The sequence below is a fragment of the Nyctereutes procyonoides genome, unplaced genomic scaffold (assembly GCF_905146905.1).
Source record: "Nyctereutes procyonoides isolate TBG_1078 unplaced genomic scaffold, NYPRO_anot_genome, whole genome shotgun sequence".
In the NCBI taxonomy this organism is placed as follows: Eukaryota; Metazoa; Chordata; class Mammalia; order Carnivora; family Canidae; genus Nyctereutes; species Nyctereutes procyonoides.
This window is the reverse complement of record NW_026575042.1, coordinates 27,749,734-27,772,659: the sequence shown is the minus strand read 5'-3', so window position 1 is coordinate 27,772,659 and position 22,926 is coordinate 27,749,734. Positions and strand designations below refer to the sequence as shown.

At 34.6% G+C, this 22,926-nt stretch overlaps 1 protein-coding gene across 2 annotated transcripts in view; it reads left to right on the top strand.

Moving 5' to 3' along the window:
- The window catches only part of CAPN7 (calpain 7), a 40,521-nt gene that overhangs the window by 5,438 nt on the left and 12,157 nt on the right, over positions 1 to 22,926 (top strand). For both annotated transcript variants that reach the window (XM_055321098.1, XM_055321097.1), the window contains exons 3-14: positions 2,428 to 2,585; positions 3,469 to 3,536; positions 5,460 to 5,660; positions 7,561 to 7,647; positions 11,144 to 11,270; positions 12,097 to 12,182; positions 13,431 to 13,524; positions 15,167 to 15,313; positions 17,350 to 17,456; positions 17,993 to 18,113; positions 22,409 to 22,553; positions 22,703 to 22,802. In XM_055321098.1, coding sequence (XP_055177073.1) covers positions 2,428 to 2,585; positions 3,469 to 3,536; positions 5,460 to 5,660; positions 7,561 to 7,647; positions 11,144 to 11,270; positions 12,097 to 12,182; positions 13,431 to 13,524; positions 15,167 to 15,313; positions 17,350 to 17,456; positions 17,993 to 18,113; positions 22,409 to 22,553; positions 22,703 to 22,802 — 1,441 coding nt within the window. The remainder of the gene's footprint in view (positions 1 to 2,427; positions 2,586 to 3,468; positions 3,537 to 5,459; positions 5,661 to 7,560; positions 7,648 to 11,143; positions 11,271 to 12,096; positions 12,183 to 13,430; positions 13,525 to 15,166; positions 15,314 to 17,349; positions 17,457 to 17,992; positions 18,114 to 22,408; positions 22,554 to 22,702; positions 22,803 to 22,926) is intronic.

The window sequence follows — 22,926 nt, the reverse complement described above, 5'->3', positions numbered from 1 at the left end:
TTCTAAAAGATCACCACCATATCTTTAAGAGAAAATGTAAAGCCTTTTTTTTTTTTTAATAACTTTATTGAGGGGGATTCCTGGGTGGCTCAGCGGTTTAGCACCTGCCTTGGGCCCAGGGCGTTATCCTGGGGTCCCTGGATCGTGTCCCACATCAGGCTCCCTGCATGGAGCCTGCTTCTCCCTCTGCCTCTGCCTGTGTCTCTGCCTCTCTCTCTCTCTCATGAATAAATAAATCTTAAAAAAAAAAAAAAACTTTATTGAAATATAATTCATGTACCATAAAATTCACCTTTTTAGAGTAGACAATTCATGGTTTTTAGTATATTTCTAGAGTTGTGCTACCATCACCACTAATTTTAGAACTTTTTTGTTGTCCCAAAAGAAACCTTATCCATTAGCAGTCATTCCCCATTCTTCTACCCTCTTTCCCCTAGCAACCAGTAATCAATTTTCTATCTCCCTGGAGTTGCCTATTATGGACATTTCATGTAAATGGAATCATCTAATACATGGCCTTTGGTTTCTGGCTTTTTTCATTTAGCATAGTGTTTTCAAGATTTATCTATGTTGTAACATGTATCAATACTTCATTCCTTTCTGTGGCTGAATAATAATGCCATTGTACCAATATACCATTTATTACTTATCCATTCGTCAGTTAATGGACATTTTCTTGTTTCCACTTTTTGGCTATTGTGAATAATACTGTTTTGGATGTTTGTGTATATGTTTTTGTGTGGACATAAGTTTTTCGTTCTCTTTAATACATAACCCAGGAGTGAAATTGCTGGGTCATGTGGTTAGCTTTATGTCTGATTTTCTGAGGAACTGCTGAAAAGTTTTCCTAAGTGGCAATACCATTTTAAATTTCCATCAGCGATATGTGAGGATTCCGTTTCCTTCACATCCTTATCAACATTTGTTGTTTTCTGTCTTTTGTAATTTTAGCCACCCAAGCAGGTATAAAGGTGGCATTTGGGATTTTGGTATGCATTTCCCTGCTGGCTAATGTTGTTGAGCATCTCCTCTTGAGCCAGTTGGCCATTTGAATATCATCTTTGGAGAAATGGTTATACAGACCCTCTGCCCATTTAAGTCAGGGTTCTCCAGAGAAAAAAGAACCAATAGGATATATATAAAGAAATTTCATATAAGGAATTGGCTCATAATGGAACCTCATTATGTAAGCTAAGAAATCTCACACTGCAGTCTGCAAGCACGAACTACTCAGGAAAGCCAGTAGTATAGTTTATTTAGTTCCAAGTCCAAAGGCCTGAGAAGTAGGGGAGTTTGATGGTATGAGAGCCAGTCCCAAGGACAGGAAAAGACTAAAAAAAAAAAAAAAAAAAAAAATCAGGCAGAGAGGGCAAATTCTCCCTTCTTCTGTCTTTTTATTCTATTCAGCCCCTCAGTCGATTAGATGTTGCTCACCCGCATCAGGGAGGACAGTCTGCTTTTCCTACCAATTCAAAGGTTAATTTCATTCAGAATCACCCTTCAGTCATATCTAGAAACCATATCTAGCCAAGTATCTGGGTACGCAGTAGAGTTGGCACAAATTGATATGATTAATCACCACACTCACTTTTAAAATTGGAGTTGTCTTTTTAGTGTTTAATTGTAAGAGATCTTTGTAATATTCATGATACAAGTCCCTTGATGAAATACTCATGTATTAAAAACAAATAATTATTTCAAAGAGCAGAAAAAATATATGATTTTTTTTTTAAAGATTTTATTTATTTGTTCATGAGAGATACAGAGAGAGGCAGAGACACAGGCAGAGGGAGAAGCAGGCTCCATTCAGGGAGCCCGATGTGGGACTCAATCCCGGGTCTCCAGGATCGATCACACCCCAGGCTGCAGGTGGCGCTAAACCGCTGCACCACCCGGGCTGCCCAATGTATGATTATTTAATCTGGACTCAGATGAATAAGAAACAGCAGGAACTTTATCATCAAGGCCTAGGGTATTGTATTATACAATTGTATTGAAAATTTTATTTACATTAAAATGCAATTAAGTTTCTTTAGGCTTAACATTTTCTTAAGTTTTGTTTTGTCTTTGGGGGCGGGGCAGGAATATGTGAGGAGGACTTTTTTTTTAAAGGAAGAAAGTGCTAGTAAGGGGAGATTCAGGGGGAATTTTTTTTTTTTAATAACTCCTTTTGGTATTTTTGGTCTCTGGTGTGCATTATGTAATGAGTCAAACAAGTGGGGACTTTTTTTTAGGCCTTAAAATTCAGATTGAAAGGATAGAATTAGTCATTTTGTGAGGATTATTTTTTGACCTTGCTAAGCTTTTAAAATGAAAAATAAAGTTTTGATAAAGAGTATCTTTATTAAAATGGTGTGTTGTTTCCTGGATATATAAATACATATATATAGATAATATTTCATCTAAACGGCTTTCTTCTTATCCTAGTTCAGTCAAAGAGTGCTGATCCTTTGAAATCAAAACATCAGTTGGACTTAGAACGTGCTCATTTCCTTGTTACACAAGCTTTTGATGAAGATGAAAAAGGGAATGTTGAAGATGCTATAGAATTATATACTGAAGCCGTAGATCTCTGTCTAAAAACCGTATGTATAGCTACCAGTTAAATTTGGTGGAATTATGCTAAGAAATTTCTCTTACTAATGAATTTTATGTGACAATTCCTTAAAGAAATTAATTACTGTATCAATATGTGTTATTAAGTTACTCTTCATTAAAAGATGATGAATAGAAAAATAATGATGGATTTTTAACATTTTGTTAAGAAATTGACAGTTTTAAGATTGAGTCCTTAGACATTCTTTTTCATTATGAGTATCACTTTTTTAACCTGCTTAAACCCATATACCTAAAATTAACATTACAGGAAGAAATCACCATCACAAATGTATGAATTTAGAATAAGCCTCCTCCTTTTTAAAAAATTTCTTATGTTTAAAACTAAGGTAGTGGTTTGGGAGAGCTTTATTAATTTGCAGTGTAAAATCTATATGCTGAGTGGCTTTTAGTGCTTCCTGAGGACCCTGGTTAGGACAGCTAGCTTTAAGGGGCATCTAGTGCATAAGAGCAGTGCATTTGACAGGAAGATCAGGTGAGATGATAGTGGTGTTCTCAGTATTGTCAGAGGATTGGCTTTTTTTTTTCAGGGAAACCATCTTGCCTGATTTCTGGAGGTAAGTGCTGGTCTCCTGAGTTTCCTGCTGCTCAGCTTTCCATGGCACCATGTTCTTGTTACTTTTATTACTTGTACTTATTATTACATGGTGGTTCATTCACCACATGAAGTGTCACACCTCAGTGACAAGTTTTTAACACTATTTTAAATGATACTTTTGATGAAAACAAATTGTCATCTTTGTTCTCTCATTATTTGAAGAAATATATTCCATTATATGTTTTTTGTTTAGAAATATGGATCAGGCAAAGAAAAAATTATGCTTCAGATTATTTGTCTCTCTTTCTCTTAAGTCTTATGAAACTGCTGATAAGACTCTGCAAAATAAACTGAAACAGTTGGCTCGACAAGCACTAGATAGGTGAGTTTTGTTCACTCAAGTTCTTATCCATGGATAGCAGTGTCACTTAAATTTGACAGATTTCTCTATATGTGTCATAGAGTTCATAGTAACACTTCCCATCTTTAAGCTGAGATTTGGAGCAAGTCTGCCTTCTTCCTATGGGTGAATTTATTCCTCTCTAGTTCCCTGCTTTAGACTAAAGAAATAACAAATCAGTCAAGACCTGTTTTATTTAGTTTTTGCTATGTGTAGGACAGTGATTATGATGCTTGAAGTTGAAGGCTTCTCTCTGTTGTGTAATACCAGATTTCTGGGGAGAACTTCCAGAGAGCCTTCCAGAGCTACTATTAAAAGTAGAGAAGTTGAGAATGAGTTGACCTACAGTCATTCACATACCCCAAATTATACCATATGTGTAGCTCCTTCAATTCTGCTCAAATGTCACCTTTTCAATTAAGCCTGCTCTGACCATTTTATTTAAAATGGAATCTCCACCAGTATTTTCCTCCTGTTTATTCTATTCTAACAATCTTTCATAAAGCTTTAGCACTTTCTAAGGTATATGAAATTTACCAATTTATCATGTTTATTAGTGTCCATGTCCCTTTGAACCCTCCAACCCTCCATGTAAACTCTGAGTGTAGAGAATTTTGTCTGTTTTGTTCAGTACTATAATGACCTAGCAGAGTGCCAGACATACTACATATGCTCAGTAGGTATTTGAGAATGAACATATTCGCACAAGAGAGTTATACTTCTTAAAGAGTGTTATAGATGAAGGAAAAGGATGAAAATTGCATTTGTAGTTACAGCGTGAATTAATAAAGTTACCTCCTTCTGAGGTTCTGACTAGGTAGCTATACCACCCCCAGCCCTTCTTTTTTTTAATTGAGGTACAACAGTCATCCTTCCTTTTCATTGTCATCATCTAACATTTAGCTTGTCTTCAAATACATTAGAATATGGGCACTTGACACATAGTAATCTTCTCCATTTTCACTTTTTTCACTAGTCAGGTGATGTTTATGACCTATGTGGATAACCATCCAGTACCCTCTGAGTGCTGCCTAAGCACAGAGGGGTGGGTCAGTCATTGGCTCCTTTGAGGGTCTGTTCAAAATTATGGATCCTCTTTCTAGGAAAAAATGTACATAACATTTTTTTCATGTGCATTTTATGTAATTTCAGAGTGTTCACAAGATTCCTGGAGCTCATGTGGACCTCAAGAACTTCTGTTTTTTTTAGCTTGCTGAACCTTTGACAAAACAAAGCCAAAATTCCCTTGAACATCATGTGAGACATTCCATGATCAACTCTTTCCCCTGGTCTCATCTCCTTCTGCCTCTCATTTGCACTTTTCACAGGGTCTTCTCCCATTATTTTGAAGTTATCATAACTCGCTATGCTGTTTCATACTTCTGCATGTGCTATTTTCTCTACTTAGAATGCTCCCTCACTCCCCAGGTGAACTACTCTGCAGCTCAAACATCAATTCAGAAAATCCTCCCTTGACTCACTCCCTTTTTTTTTTTTTGGTTATTAAGGTTAATATCTTCTGCTGTACATTCACTCGCATGTAATACTTCTAGCATTTGTCACTTTTGATGCAGTTGTCTTTCTTTCCCCCACAAAACTTGTAAACCCCTTAAGAGAAGAGATTGCATTTTTTACTTTCTTGTGTTTCCCCCTTACCTTGCGTAGTATACGACATGCAATAAGTACTCAATTAAGGTTACAGTGCTAATATCAATTAATGTATATCAGTTGTGAAATACTTTTGGAAGTAGCTTAAGTGAACTGCTGGCTGGTATGTATGGATCTTATACACTAATTTTACATTAGGAATGCTTGACTGGTTCTTGAAGTAAACTTTATTTTCTGGAAAACTTAAATCTGAGAAGAAAAACTAAAACAATTTTTCTGTACCTCTTTCTATTATAGAGCAGAAGCATTGAGTGAGCCTTTAACAAAACCATTATGCAAAATCAAGTCAACAAATAACAAACCAAAGCCACCTCCAACAAGAGCACATTTCCCACTAGGGACTAGTCCTTTCCTTGAAAGACCTCAACCCTTTATAAGTCCTCAGTCATGTGATGCACAAGGACAGAGATATACAGCAGAAGAAATAGAAGTTCTCAGGTAAATCAGTTTATGATTCATTGTAATGAGTTATTTTGTTAACGTAATCAATACAGGTAATTTTATTTTTGTTACCACATCTTAACTACAGTGTGTTGTGGTTTTATTATGAAATTATAGGGCAGCCCCGGTGGCGCAGCGGTTTAGCGCCGCCTGCAGCCCAGGGCACGATCCTGGGGTCCCGGGATCGAGTCCCACGTCGGGCTCTCTGCATGGAGCCTGCTTCTCCCTCTGCCTGTGTCTCTGCCTCTCTCTCTCTCTCTCTCTCTGCATCTCTATGAATAAATAAATAAAATCTTAAAAAAAATTTATTATGAAATTATAAGTTATATTGTCATATAGCCATAACTTGAAATAATTAAAATTTGTGCTAATATATTTTAATTCTAGCAATTGTACCAGACATCCATTTTTCTGAAAATCCTAGTGTCCTTTAAAATCGAGCACCAAAAGTCAAAGAGCAAAATAGAGTTATGGCAGACTGCTCTTAATCCATGCAACTGGTAACCAGAGTCCTAAGGGAAAAAAATTGTTACCTTGAAATAGTGTAGGCCTGGGTCAGCAAAGGGAAGCCTGAAACTATGAAGTTTTTACAGTTCTTTAAAGGGTTATAAAAAAAGAAAACAAAAAAACAGAAGAATATGTGACAGAGACCTCATTGCAAAGCCAAAACAATGTACTGTCTGGTCCTTTACAGAAAACATTTGCCACCTCAGAGTCTGGAAGTAGCCTCAAGGGATATTAAAAATTCAGAACAACAAAGATGAGGAAATCCTTGTAATTGCATTCTGAGCCAGTGTAGATGGGATTTATCTCCAAGCCAGTGTGACTGCTCTTAAGTTGGAGGAGATCCAAGCTGCCTAGAGCTGTGCAAGTCCTGTAGTTGCTCAGTTTAAATTTCCTAAAATTACGCCAAGAGTGTTCTTTCAATTGTAGCAGCCACCTGAAAGCAGTTTTCTTTTTTCCTACTGAAGATTTTAATTCTTACACTAAAGTGACTCATTTTGCGTAGAAAAGTTAATATGACCCACCATAACACACAAAGGACAAAGAAGGGTGGTTTTGGAGCTGAGAGACAGTAGCATTCCAACACTAAGGCTACTCAGCATCCCTATGCTCCTTTCTATACACATTTGAATTTCATTCTATAACAAAAAACCTATATTTCTACCTAACGCAATTCAGCTATCCTCATACAGGTGAAAAGTTCTCATCCTTTGAAAATAAGGATACACAGTCATTGTATCCATTGCTCACTATATTATTTAGTCCTTAAAGTCAGTCTCACTGAATATTGTTACCTAAGGCTAAATTGTGAAGCTGCCTTGCAACTACACTTCTAAATAAAATGAGGGAAGGAAACAGAAGAAGGAAATAGTCGATACATACAAATAAACGTGCACACGAAATAAGCAAAGCTCCTACAAACTACATTTCTTTAATTTGTCAAGTGGCCATAGCTTCCTTTTTGTACTGCCCATTCCTCATTCTCATAACCAGAAGATAGGAAGAAAATACTTTCCAGAATTGTAAATGTTATGTTTTTTAAATTGCAAAGTAACTAGGTAATTGCTTTCTCCCTTTTGGCTTAGGATAGAATTTGTTTTGTGTCTTGATGTCAGGGATACTCTCCATACTTTTAGAATAGGTTTATCTTGAGACCATAGTTTAGTTGTGTAGAATGCTAGTCTTAAAAGAATAGCTCTTACTGGATTGAATTGAATCAGTTATTTTTTGGTATTCAACTATTTTGTGAAAATTTTATTCAAATAAAGATAACATGAGATGGTTATTTTAATTTTATTATAGTGCTGTACTTTGTCATGTAAATTTTAAATAAGATTGATAATTAAGGTAAACTTGAACATTTACTTTAGATTTATTTCCTTGTGTTTTATAGGACAACATCAAAAATAAATGGTATAGAATATGTTCCTTTCATGAGTATTGATCTGAGGGAACGTTTTGCTTATCCAATGCCTTTCTGGTAAGTAAGCACTATTGTACTTTTTACTTCCCAGATAATTTTAATATTTCAGTAGTTTTTCCATACTCTGAAATCCAATTTAACTCGTAGCCTTGAAATTGAAATTTGTAATAAAAAGGTGTGGAAGAGGGGTATAGTTGTGGGAAAAAGGTAAGGCAACAAACATAGCAAGAGTATCTGTGTTGTCATTTGCCTGGAAATGGGCACACATGGCTCTCCTTTTGCCTACCATTGCACTAACACAGTACCTGACAAAAAGTAAGTACTCGGTAAATATTTGTCAAATTGGTGTTTGCATCACAACTGCAAACGCAATAAAGAAATTAAGTAGAAAAGTGGAATGGAATGATGATGTCGCTGTTTACTAAAAAAAAAAAAAAAATCCAGTTCAAGAAAGGGTTAATTTTGAAAATGTTGATTAGAACAGCTCTCCAGGATAGTGACAGCTTGTGTTAGATACTTAAAAATGTTACTTTGTTCATGACTCCCAGCTTCTACTAATTCTAAGGAAATAAAAATTTGACTGAAGATGCATATAATAAATTAGAGCATTCATCAAAGCATCTGTTACAGCAAAAATTACTGAAACAAATTAAATATCCAACAATATGGGAATGATTAAATAATGGCACATCTATGTTATTACAGTAAATGTTTATGCTACTAATAAAAAATACATGTAGAGATGTAGAGAAAGATGTAGAGAAAATGCTTGCAATTGAGCAAATTTAAAAATATAAAATTTGGGTATTTTCTTTGGGAAAATTTCTGTATTTTTTTTCTTTTCATGTATTTATAGATATGTAAAAAATGATGTAAAAGTACACATCAAATATTTACAGTGGTTATCTCTACATAGCAGAATTGGATGATTTAACTTTAAAATTTTTCAGAATTTTTGCAATGAGTGTGTTATATTTATTAGAAAAAAATGAGAGTTGAATGTTTATTATATACCAAATATATAAAAGGTTCTATAAAGAGCGAAATAGCTGCTTTCTCATTTTCTAGTGTTTTGCAGTTCTTAGATGGGCAAAAGTTAGACATGTAGCCAATGAGTTATCAACCTAATTTTTTTCATTCAGGCAATCATATGCTGGTCACTGATTGGAGTCTAAGAAATTTTTGTATCTGAGAAGCTCTATAGCATTTGATCGATGTTAAGGGCACAAATTCTAAAGCCAAACTGTCTAGTTTCATATCTGGTATGATGCTGGGCAAGTTGTTAAATCTCTCAGATGTAAAATAATAATAGAATCTACCTCATGGTGTTTGTGATCATTAAATTAGTTAAAACATATATAAAGCGCTTAATAGTGCTGGTTATACTGTTACAAGGGTTAATATAGACAAATATCTTGTTAAATTCTAAATTATATTACAAAGTTTGGTTCATTTCAGATACTTAAAATGTTTGAAATAAACAAGAAGTTTATTCCTTTAACCAGTAATTTCAGTTTAGGAAACAATTTCAAAAAAATGTTTATAGATCTAGTCAAAGATTTCTATAAAAGATTCATCAATTTTGTAATTGTGAAAGTGTGAATCAGTTATTTTCATATGTTCTTAAATGGTTATATCCAAGCAGAGATGTAAACTTGAAGTTCCAGTCTCTGTATAATAAATTAAGATAAATCACGGTTTTAGTGCTCATACAACAGAACATCTATAAGATTAATACCATACAACCATGAACAATCAAGTTTTTGAGAAATCAAAAAACATGGGGAAATGCTTACAATATAATTGAAACAGTAAAATATCTGCAAACTCCCTTAATTTAGGCATAGCACCTGTCAACAGTTGGAATTTTACATAATTTGTATAAGATTACTTGCTTACTGCCAGTCCTCCACCCTGGGTTATAAGTGCTGTAAGGACAGAGAACATGTCTGTTTTAATTAAGTTACACTCCAATACCTAGTGCAGTGTCTGGCATCTAGTTGAGTACTTAGTAAATACTTGCTGAATTAAATTTATAGAAAAATCAAGAATAAATACTAGATTACTCTAATTAGGAAGATTTTTCCTTTCTTGTTTTCTAGATTATTTTATGGTAGAATACTCAGAAGAATAAGTAACAGTAAATATTTCAAAATTCAAAGGTAACAGACTGATAAAAAAGGGCTCCACAATTTATGAATCTTTGGTTAGAAAGATTGAGTGATTTTTAAACATTTTTTTCCTGTTTGGGTCACGTATTTTTAAATCCTAAAGTAAATATATTGAGTATAAATTATATTTGTAAAATATTTTTAGTATCTTTAAAGTTAGAACACTGATTTTGATAACAGTGATGACTTTTGAAAAAACACATATTAAGGGATCTTGGATTTACTCTATATTTTCATATGGCAGGTTAAAAATACAAAGTGATTATAGATTTGAATTAACTTTATATTTTCCTCTAAAATTTTGTGATGCCTGTCTTTAAATTATTCTAAATTTGTTCAGCTCACTTTCTATTTACAATCAGCTACTGTTACTATATAGGTACTAAAATGCCACCTAGAACACTAGTGTTCTATGACATGATCATCAGAAGGTTTGAGAAGTTTTATATGATAGTCTAAGAAACTTACATAAACCTTGGTTTATTAAGTATTTACAGATACCCTCTAATGAAAAAACAATATAAGAGTTTGTAGATCACATATCACAAAACCACCTTTTACCTAGAGTCACTATTTTTTGGAAAAAAACATGTTATATTGCTTTGTCTTATTCTAGAAATCTTATGAAACCTGAGGACTGTTACCTTATAGAAGAGCTTTGAGGAAAGTTAAATGTTTTTTATTTTGTGCTATACATCAATTTTAGAGAAATATTTACACAGTATATTCCCAACGTACAGTCAGAGAGTAAGGGATACAAATGGTGGATATGCCGCCAGAGACCTGGGTTCAAATGCCAGTTCTGCCATTATTTGGCTGTATGACCTTGACAAGTTATTTAATCACTTTTAAAAATATTTGGTTTAATGGAATTGTTTTAAGGATTGAATGAATAGTGTATATAAAATACTTTAGCATGCTGTCTGGCACATGGTTATTAATAATTAGCTACTCTTATTGCTAGCTTTGCAGAGAAGAATTTGTCAAGAGCCCTCATAAAGATCTGTACTTTCCTAGGTCCTTTTGAATTGAATTAGCCTGTATTATTGTTAATGGTTCTACTTTATTGAAACTGAATTTCTTGAATATAATGATACTAACTTAAACTTTTAAATTATATTCTTAAAGTAAATATAAATGAATTTAGTTCCTTTCCTGTTTTCAGTTATAAATATAAGATGAACAATTGACTGGATTCATGGTTAAGTGTAAAGAGCCAGATTTGACCAGAGTGTTATTTAAGGATGATAAAAGAATAGCTATGATCATTATGCCAGATAAATTAAATTTCCTAGAGATTTATTTATTTTGTTTTTGTGTCATTTTTAAAGATTAATTGTAGTAGTAGTAGTAGTAGTATTTAATTTTTATTATTACCTCAGTGATAGATGGGGCAAACTACCATTATCACCTAAACAAAAAGCTACATTTTCCAAATGGGTACGACCAGAAGACCTCACCAACAATCCTACAATGATTTATACTGTGTCCAGTTTTAGCATAAAGCAGGTAAACATTTTAAACAATTTTATATGAAAGCTAACATTTTGAAGTAATTTGATATAGATTTGGGTTTTTTCTTAAATTTTATTATATATTTGAAGTGCATGAGTATATTTGGAAAAATTATTCATTCTGTATACTTTGACTTAGATGTACTAGGAAAATATAAGTATGAATACTGGTTTGAGCAGTTACAGATTTTTATACAGATCCTATTAATCAATAGGTCTTGCAGATGAGAAAGTTGAGGATCTCAACGTTACCTTGATAAGAGAATAGATTTTTTTTTTTTTTAAAAGGAAGAAGGTATTAGGCTTATTTAAAACACTTCAGTGGTGGAACAACAATATGGCTTTATTGTTACTGTATTCAATTAACTTTGCATTGAAATACAGATGTCTTCCAGTTAGTATAAAAATAACAGTCCTGAAATACTATGATTGAAGAATCTTTTCATATGAATATTCAGTTTAATTGGTTGTATTATAATAAACCAACTTTTTTTTAAATGCCCTTAGATTATGCTTAAAAATATGTGGGTTCAGTGAGTATGCTTTTTATTCAGAAATTTTATTCTGAATTTCATTTATTCAGAAATACATCATCCATATTTGTTCCAATTTAGTTTTATTGAAATATCCTATTCAGTTTTTCTAGGATTTGTCTGAATAAAATATGAGTTGGCAGTATAGCATTTCTGTTTATTATTTTGATATTCAAGTAATAGTTAATTCAGTATAAAAAGCCAGTTGCTTAGGTGCAGTGCTTAAATATTGTGGTAATGTTGAAATTACATAAATGAATTAATTTATTAATAAATTCTTATTAACAGACAATAGTATCAGATTGTTCCTTTGTGGCATCACTGGCTATCAGTGCAGCTTATGAAAGACGATTTAATAAGAAGTTGATTACCAGGTAAAGTTTTATATTTGTCCCTTTAGCCCCTTTCATATAATCGTCTCTTAACTAGAAATTAACAGCTTATGTCTTATCTGCCTAGAAAGTGAAGAAGGCATATCACTTAGAATATTGTGGCCCTCTATGTTAAGCAGATGATTTGTGAATGCGGAAAGATTTCCTAAAATAGCCTAAGAATATATGCACATGTGTTAATATATATGAAATAGGTATGTTTTGAAATAAGTGAAATTGGTTAAAGTAAAATGATATCTTACTCATAATTACACTATAGTATATGGTAGCCACTAGCCACATGTGGATATTGTATACTTGAAATGGGCTAGTCTGAATCAAAATGGGCTATAACTTTAAATAAAATGCATTAGATTTTGAAAACTAAATACAAAAGATATATAAAATTGGAAAATAATATCAAATTTTTATAGTGTTTACACTATTGAAATAATATTTTGTATAAGTTTGGTTAAATAAAATATATTAAAATCTCACCTTTTTTTAAGTTTTAAATGGCAACTGGAAAATGAAAATATTTCTTTTGACCAGAACTGCTTTAGCATGTACTGAAATGTTATTGATGTATTTCTCTCAATTTTTAAAAGTTCTATTAGCTAAAAAATCATTCACTGTAAAAATTAAGCATTATAATTTTTTCATGCATCTTTTCCTGAGTGGTTTTTGCGTAAGTCCTAAGATTAAAAAGATAAATTAAATACAGGCCTTAGTTTCAAGCTATTTCCCATCTTGGATAAATAGATCACATAAGTAAATAATATGATAGTGTAAAAGAAAATTGATACTGATACAAGTGTCTTATTAGATAATTTTGTGTGACTTTATTAGATAATTTTGTGTTAACTTTATCTCTGTCAGAGTTGTGGTTAGTTGCCTTAGTTCTGGTTAATTGAAATGGTCTCAAGAATCTTAAGCCAGTTGTAGAAGATTATTTTAACTAGCATAAAACATATCCATTTAATAGAAAATTCATTAGAGTATATAATTAAAAACTTTGTATTTTTCAGAGTATTGTGAAATTTATGCCCTACTGTATGATCTCATGAGATACTTTATGTTAAATAAGCACTTTGATTAGGGTGAAATTCTTTTTCTAGGCCTATTATAGAAAAATATTCTTATGTTTATTTTTATAAAATTGCCAAGACAATAGCATATGTCTAAAATATCCTGCATAGTAGTTTATTGAATATTAATTTGGTATTTCAATATTTATTTTCCTTACAAAAGCATAATTTACCCTCAGAATAAGGATGGTGAGCCAGAATACAATCCATGTGGAAAGTATATGGTAAAACTTCACCTCAATGGTGTCCCAAGAAAGGTGAATAATCTTTCCCCACCCCCAACCCCTTCTCTCTCTCCCTTCCCCACTTTTGAATATTGAGTAGAATCATTAAGAAATGTTATCTGTGTAAACATTTTAAAAGATTTTGAGTCTGGTGTTATGCATATTACTACCAATAACATCATATGTTAATAATTAAAAATAAAAATTAAGAAAATCTTTTTTAAAATGGTTTTGGGAAATTTATAAAAGATTTCAATAAGTAACATTGAGCTAATGATTACTAATGCTTAAACCTTAATCTGATAGTTCTTAATTGATTAAAAGGAAATTGGACAAACTAAATCTAATAAGTCATAGGAATTTATATGTGTAGTCATAACTTCAAATTCAACAAGCCTTTAAAATTATATTTTCCTTTGTGAAATACATACAGTTTTAAATTACATTAATTTCCTTAAGTATGAATTTGTTGTAATGGCCTGACATTGTTGGGATTCTCTAGCTCTTATCTACTCAGAGGTCCAGGAATCAACATTAGCATTACCTGGGGACTTGTTAGAATTGCAAAATTTTAGGTCTCACCCTGAACCTACTAAATCAAGAATCGGCATTTAAACAAATCCCCTGGTGCTTTCAGTCTGAAAAGTTGCTCTGTGACTCAGCAATACTCAAATTTTGGGATGTGTAGAATCACGTGGAGGCTTTAAACAAAAATTGCGCGCAGCCCAGGTGGTGCAGCGGTTTAGCGCCGCCTGCAGCCCAGGGCATGACTGGAGACCCTGGATGGAGTCCCATGTCAGGCTCCCTGCATGGAGCCCGCTTCTCCCTCTGCCTGTGTCTCTGCCTCGCTCTCTCTCTCTCTCTCTCTCTCTCTCTGCATCTCTATGAATAAATAAATACTTTTAAAAAAATAAACAAAAAATTGCTCTCTCACCCCCATCTCACCCCCACCCTGGGAGTTTCCATTTCAGAAGTTGTGGGGGTGGGGCCATAATCTGCATTTCTAATAAATTCCCCCGATAATGGTGATGCTAAGACCCTCTGAGAACCCCTGCTGGTTCTTAAAAATTAAGCAAAATCATTGAGAATGGTTTTTCAGAACTGTAATCTTTAACCCTTATTTAAAGAATCTTTGAAAATAATAGTTCCATGACTCTCCTATTAGATCAGAATTCCGCCTATCATCTTGTTTCCCAGATCACTTTATAATGTGACTTAGAAACTGTAGCTTTGTGGTAATGACTTCCTCTATTAAATGTATTTTTTAGCCATACTGTTCTGTTTTTACAACTGTACATAACATGAGTCTTTTTGCAGGCTTAGTAAAGTTACTCCTAGTAATACTGTGATATACCTTAATAGTGAGGCCCTTTTATAATTATTTTGGATATAATGTACATTTCTAGAATCTGTAATAATTTTGATGGTATAGATCTGTTTAACCAGTTGGCTCATGATTATCACCTGACAGGGAAATTAGCCTATAAAATTGAATGAAGACATTGTATAACATTTTATAATTGATCAGATTCTAAAAATATGAAGCTATAATTACTTTAATAATAGGCATATTGTGCATTTTATTTCATTTGTATGAAAGGTATTTTTTTCCTTGATAGAAAGGATTTTAAGATATTTTGTACCACCTAAGGAAATTCATGTTCTCTTTCTCCAGGTGATAATTGATGATCAATTACCTGTTGATCATAAGGGAGAATTGCTCTGTTCTTACTCTAACAACAAAAGTGAATTATGGGTTTCCCTCATAGAAAAAGCATATATGAAGGTCATGGGAGGATATGATTTCCCAGGATCCAATTCAGTAAGTATCAGGATGATCCAGAAACAGATTTATGCTATCTAATATGACTGTTTTAAATTTGAAAGATTATAGATGATATTTTTGTTTAAAGGAAAACAAAACAGTATCTGCCCTGAAAAATGTTTCTCAGTCTACCTTATTAGGGGAAACTGTATTTTCTTTTACAAGGATAGTGCATTGTAAAGGATTCAAGGAAACCAAAAATGTATGTCTGCGAGACATGTTGGGATGCAAGACCAATTGGATGGTCTTTTTTTTTTAGACTGCAAGCAACATTTGGGTTTTATAACAGCAGAAACACCAGCCCAAAGGTTATAATTTGGACCCAGTCACATCTGGGGTTTCCACTGGAATGGTGACATTTAAAACTTACTCTTCTGCTCCGACCCAGGAGGAAAGGCCCCCTCTCTGCTGGCCGTGGCCTGCGCACCAGGGAACCTCCTAGCACCACCCCTTGGGTCATTGCAGCAGGGAGCTTGGGGCCCGGGGCATCCCCAGGGTTTTAAGAAATCTGGCCTTGAGTGAGCTGGCTCTCATCTCGGCCCCTTGGAGCCACCTGGAGGTGGGGGGCTTGCACTGGCACTCGGCCCTCTGCACGCGGGGGCGTCGGGTGGGAGCAGCAGCCGTGCACCTGAAGCCCTGGCAGCGCCCCAGATCCCCGTACAGCGGCTCACGGAAAGTGTACCTTTTCAAAGAAATCTCTTCAGATCAAAGGATGTGTCATTTTGTCATCCTTATGTGTGGTTTTTGATTTGTAAATTCAGGGTGTTTTAGTTTTGCCCAATCTTAACACTACTTAACCTATAAAATCAAAGTGTGCCAGTGTCCTTTAGTTGTATGGGGTAGCCTGGGCTTATGCCAGAAATTAGATTAGCATAATTTGAATTACGACACTAACCAGCCTGTGGCCTTAGAAAAGGTATGTAACCATTCTTAGCCTCCTTGCTTGTGTGTAATATGAGGATAATATCCACCTCTCAGAGTTGTGAAGATTAAGTGAAGTAACGTATGCAAGTCATCCATCATTCGTAGCTGGTTAGTTTCCCTGCCTCGTACCTGGTCTCTCCTTCACTCTTCTAGTTCTTACAATGCAAGGCATAGAATGTATAGGTCATAGTTAAATGCAATAGGATGTTAAAATCTCTTCTTAGCCTATACACTCAGTTGTTCTGTCCTTCAATTATTTTTATAGTTTAGGTTGTTTGGTGTTTTCTTTTTTTAAGATTTTATTTATTTGTGAATCAGAGAGGCAGAGCAAGAAAGTGCAAGCAGAGGGAGGGCAGAGGAAAAAGTGTTCTCCTCATCCTCACTGAGCAGAGAGCCAGACACAGGGATCCCCAGGACCCTGAGATCATGACCTGAGCCAAAGGCAGATGCTAAACCCACTGATCCACCCAGGTGCCCCAAGAGTTTAGTTTCTAATTCACTGCCTTTTTTTTTTTTTTTTTTTTAATTTTATTTTTATTTTTATGATAGTCACAGAGAGAGAGAGGCAGAGACACAGGCAGAGGGAGAAGCAGGCTCCATGCACCGGGAGCCCGATATGGGATTCGATCCCGAGTCTCCAGGATCGCGCCCTGGGCCAAAGGCAGGCGCCAAACCGCTGCGCCACCCAGGGATCCCTAATTCACTGCCTTTTAATTTACCCAGTGCAGCATAGAGAGGGAAAGAATGAGAATATATATAAGATAATAGAAAAGTGGCTATCCTAAGAACTCACTAAATGGTGACTGTCATCATTATTAAAGCACCTTTTATCTGTAACATGTTTTAAGTTTGTATCATATTTACCAGTAAAACAGTTGGGTTTAGGAAAAGCAATGGAGGTTATAAGGAATAGATAAACTTCTGCTTAAATCCAGGTAGGAATTTGAGTTAAACAAGAAATGTATTATTGTCAAAAACAGCTTACTACCCTCTGATTTAGTCTATTGAAATCATTATATCAAATCAATGAGATTTAATAGCTACCCTGGGGATTTATTTAAGAGCTTGACAATAATATTGATGGTCCTGAAAATATGTTTATGTTGCAGAATATTGATCTTCATGCACTGACGGGGTGGATACCAGAAAGAATTGCTATGCATTCAGATAGCCAAACTTTCAGTAAGGATAATTCTTTCAGAATGCTTTATCAAAGGTAAACATTTTCTCTCTCTTTCTCTCTCTTCTCCCTTTCTCTTTTTAGTAGTAAAAGAGGCTGTTTGTTAAAATTTATGTCTTATTTAAAAGAGATGCTGCAGGGCAGCCCCAGTGGCGCAGCGGTTTGGCGCCTGCCTTTGGCCCAGGCGTGATCCTGGAGACCCGGGATCGAATCCCACGTCAGGCTCCCGGTGCATGGAGCCTGCTTCTCCCTCTGCCTGTGTCTCTGCCTCTCTCTCTCTCTCTCTCTCTCTCTCTCTCTCTCTCTCTTTCTCTTTTCTCTGTGTCTCTCATGAATAAATACAATCTTTTAAAAAATAAAATAAAACTGGAGGAAATTGGGGCAATATAATTTATCTGTTAATTTGTGAAGTAGAAATGTACTTCTTGTTCTTTGAGGGGTATTGAGAATAGCCAGTTTTAGAGATGTCAGATTTGCAGAAATTTTAAACCCTTACAATAAAGGAAAGACAATGTGATCTGAGGTTACAAACCTGTTTTCTTTTAATTATTTGTCTGTTGGGGTCATTCCAGGTTTCACAAAGGGGATGTCCTCATCACCGCATCAACTGGAATGATGACTGAAGCTGAAGGAGAGAAGTGGGGTCTGGTTCCCACACATGCTTATGCTGTTTTGGACATTAGAGAGTTCAAGGTTTGGTTTTACATTTTTTTTTCTTTCTCATACCTGATAATAAGACATTGCAAGGATCCCAAATAGTGTAATAGCCTCTTTTTTTTTTTTTTAATTTAAATTTTAGTTAGAATACAGTGTGATACTGGTTTCTGGAGTAGAATTCAGTGACCACTTACATACAACATCCAGTGCTCATCAAAAGTATAATAGACTCTTGCATACTGACAGGTCAAGGTTTAGATGAAATTTTAAAAATCATTCCACCTATTACATTAAATAATTTGATCTCAACCATTAGAAATTATGAAATAAAATAGAGGAAATGTAATGATAGTGATGCACAGATGTTGATAAAACAAATGCCTTTTGCCTTTTTCTTTTTCATAAAAGTAAAGGGTTGAGGTAAACACACAGCCCTCAAGGTTCTGGGCTATTTGCTGGTGTTGGGGTCAATCATAGCATAGCGTTAGTCTCAAGAGCATGGTAGACATTCAGTAAGCATTTGTGAAAGAGCAAAAAATAAGAGAATGTGAATAAGAAACCTGCCAGTGGGTTTGCAAATGTTTCTCATCCTGACAGCTCTCACATGCTTTAAGACATTTCAGACCCTTTCTCTGCTCAGGTGTTGGAGTGGTTGACTTGATTACTTCTTGGGTTACTGATTAGTTCTTTTTAACTGAAAAATAGATCCATTCTATGGATTAGAAAATACAAAGATGATTACAGGAGAATTCTTTTTCCCTGATGATATAGAGTACCTAAGCTGTGTAGTCACTGGAAAGTTTACCCAGCCATGTGTTCCTGTTTCCCTTGCTTAAACTTACAGAAGGAAGTAGTGATCAATCAGCAATAACAGTATTCCATTATGTATTAATTAGATTTATTTTCTTATATGGCACATGGAATTATATGAACTATGAAGCAGTAAGGACCTGCTACCACATCTCAAGGTTTTCTAAATCAGCCACTAACCATACTGTATAGAATAGTGTATTCCTGTAAAAGTAGCATAAAAATTGATTACTTAAAGCAAAAAAATAAAAATGTATGGGAAATTGAATAAGCTGAGAGGTTGTGTTTCTTTTAGAAATGTGGTTTTCCACAAACATGAGTTAAAACATTGGGAATAACAGTTGCTATTATAGCATTATGTGTATGTTACTTTATTATTAAAACTTTCTGGTAGATGATTAATAGTGAGGTAATGGCAAGGTAATTAAATTTAGATAATGAAAGTCCATATGAAAGCTTGAATTTGAGGAAATTTTCTGTGAAGATTGTATCTTTTACTTTGAATAATGAGGCTAGTCTGATTGTTGAAAGGAAACTAGACAAATAACAGGTTTATGAAATAGACACCTGTGGCTTGACCTAAAAAGATTACATTTATAAATTTGCTAAATGCCAATAAAGTAAGAATTTCAGTAACAGCTGTTTAGTTAAAAATCCGAAAGCACTCATATTATCAATTCCATGTGGGAGTTTTCCTGTAGAGATTAAGGCATTTTAGAGCATGTGTAGGTAGAGTATGCTGTCTGTATTTTGAGATAGTTCCTTAGTTCTGACTTGAATTTAAAAATATTTTTAGGGTTCCTGAGTGGCCTGGTCAGTTAAGCACCTGCCTTTGACTTAGGTCGTAATCCCAAGGTCCTGTGAGTTGCCTGCTTCTCCCTCTGCCCCTTCACCCCACTTGTGCTCACTCTCTTTGTCTCTCTCTGTCAAATGAATAAATCTTTATTTAAAAAATACCCAAAAATAGGGATCCCTGGGTGGCGCAGCGGTTTAGCGCCTGCCTTTGGCCCAGGGCGCGATCCTGGAGACCCGGGATCGAATCCCACATCGGGCTCCCGGTGCATGGAGCCTGCTTCTCCCTCTGCCTATGTCTCTGCCTCTCTCTTTCTCACTGTGTGCCTATCATAAATAAATAAATAAATAAATATTTCCTTTAAAAAAAATACCCAAAAATATTTATTTCATTCAGGCATTTATCTCTAGTCTCTGTTGTGCAGATAGACCTATCTTAGACTAAAGCTACTGCCAATCTTCTACATTTGTGAATTTCTTCACTTAATGAGATTTTATTAATACTTGTGTGAAAATGTTATCCTTTTTGTTTGCTTCTAACCAGTTTGAATGTCCTAAGATCTTCAGTTTTAGTATCAGTCCTTTGGGTCATTTTGTTGTCTCCTACTTGGAATGATGTTTCATAGTCTACTGTGAAGATATATCTCAGTTTCAAGCTGCAGTCTTTAAGTCCAGCAAGTCTTACCAAGGGATTTCTGAATTTATCGAAGTTTTTTCATTTGCTGCCCTTTGGAAATAACTTTGAAAATGGGATGTTGCATCATAAACTAGATCCGGTTTTGGTTACGTTTCTTCCTTGTTCAGGGTTCTGAATTGCAGGCTCTCTATCCAAACAAAATCTATAGCTCTTTCTTAGTGTCCTTAAATGTCAGTGATGCCTGGGACCTGCCCCAGAATTGCTTAGCAGCAATTTCCTCTCTTTTATATTCCTTCTTTAAGAAGTGATAGAGTTCTGAAATAAGGCAGATTTCCTGCTTATGTAGAAGTAGGTTTTATGAAGAAATAATAAATTAAGAGTTAAATATCTCTACAATAGGGGCAGGGGTGGACAAGTGGTAAGAAGAAACTGAGAAAAGCAATTTGAAGATTCCTGAGAGAAATGAGTCTTAGTCCAGAAATTACATTTATCCCAGGCCATCATTTGCCACATTTATAAAGCCAAGGAATATGTCTTTCAAAAATGTCTCCCCAGTTTGATATCATTAGAAAACAAATACAATTTCCTAATTTGTTTGAAAATAAAACAAATACTCTTGGATTTACAAGCTCTTTTGATTTTCTGAGTCCACGTAATCAGTTCTATAGACACACCCACTATTTGTTGAGCCACTTACTATAACCTTAACACTTTGTTTTATAAACTCAGGGGAGACTTCTGAAAAAGGACAGTAGTGTTACCATTTCAAGGAGTTTACAATCTCATTGGGGCAAACAAGACTTATATTTGCACAAGTAGGAAACAAGATAGGATATTATTTGTTTTAAACTAAAGAAATACAGAGGGTTAGCACTAAAATTTAGAGAAGAGGTAGTAATTAAAAGGAGAAGGAAATTACTAATTGTTAAATATTTTATATTCGTTTAGTCTTCACAACAGTGTTCTAGGAGACATTATAATGCTCATTTTACATGTGAGTAAACAACTGATCAGAGAGTAAATGACCCACCCAAAATCCATAAACTTAATTAATAGTAGAGTTGGCATTTGGTCCCATTTCATTCTGACTCCAAAGTCCATGTTCTTTTTCTCTTCTTCGCTGCTTCAGTCTTCACTGAGAGACAGTCAGTGGAGGAAAAAGCTAAGGAGGATCTGAAGGAAGGAAGGTGATTATAGGAGATCAGAGAGGGCCTTCCAAGAAAGGGAGACAACATAGGTAAATGTAAATGCTTTTAGAAGTAAAAATGAATAAGGATTGTTTGTGGGATTATGAGAGGAAAGACTAAATTAAAGTCAAAGATACATGGGAAATGAGTACTGGAAAATAAAGTGAGTTCAGAGCAGAGTAGGTTTTTGAAAGAATGAAAAAATTCTTGATGCTCTAAGGCAGCACTGTCCAAAAGAACTTCCTACTATGATGGAAATGTTCCATATTTGTATTGTGCTGTGTGTATTAGCTACTAGCTATACATGGTCCTTGAACACTTGAAATGTGACCAGTTTTTTTTTTTTTTAAAGATTTATTCATGAGAGAGAGAAGAGGCAGAGACACAAGTAGAGGAAGAAGCAGGCTCCTCACAGGGAGCCCAACTTTTATTTTTTTTAATTTTGAATTTTAATTAAATTTGATAATTACCACCTCTGGGTAGTAACTACCGTATGGGCAGCATAGCTCTCAGGAATAGGTAGGCATTTACAGTTTGTTTTTTTTTTTTTTAATTTTTATTTATTTATGATAGTCACAGAGAGAGAGAGAGGCAGAGACACAGGCAGAGGGAGAAGCAGGCTCCATGCACCGGGAGCCCGATGTGGGATTCGATCCCGGGTCTCCAGGATCGCGCCCTGGGCCAAAGGCAGACGCTAAACCGCTGCGCCACCCAGGGATCCCGGCATTTACAGTTTTTGATCAGATATGTGACCTACTGAAAATGTTGATTAAAGTTGAGATGGAAGGAAAAGTATTTTGATCAGTATTCAAAATGCATCCTCTCTTAGAAAATGCATCTATAACTAATAAAACTTCGGTAAAACTGTTTTGTAACTTTATCTCCTGTTTTTTTTTTTTTAATAGGGGCTACGATTTATCCAACTGAAAAATCCTTGGAGTCATTTACGTTGGAAAGGAAGATATAGTGAAAATGATGTAAAAAACTGGACCCCAGAGTTACAAAAATATTTAAACTTTGATCCTCGCACAGCTCAGAAAATAGACAATGGTAAGTATATTTTCTTAATTTTAATACCATCTTTTAATACCATCTTTAATACAATCTTTAAATAACACACTGTAACAATACGAAATGTACCTAACTGAAGTCATTTATCATTAAGACATTTTATAGATTAACAGACATCTAATTTTCAGGAATATTTTGGATTTCATGGGATGATCTCTGCCAGTATTATGATGTGATTTATTTGAGTTGGAATCCAGGTCTTTTTAAAGAATCAACATGTATTCACAGGTAACTTACTTTCATATTTCAGAATATACTTTATAGTAGTCTCCACTTTTTTCACATGAGGTATAAGGATTAATTTATGAAGACTAGCATTTTCTTTGTCATGAACACAGATGACTACCATGTA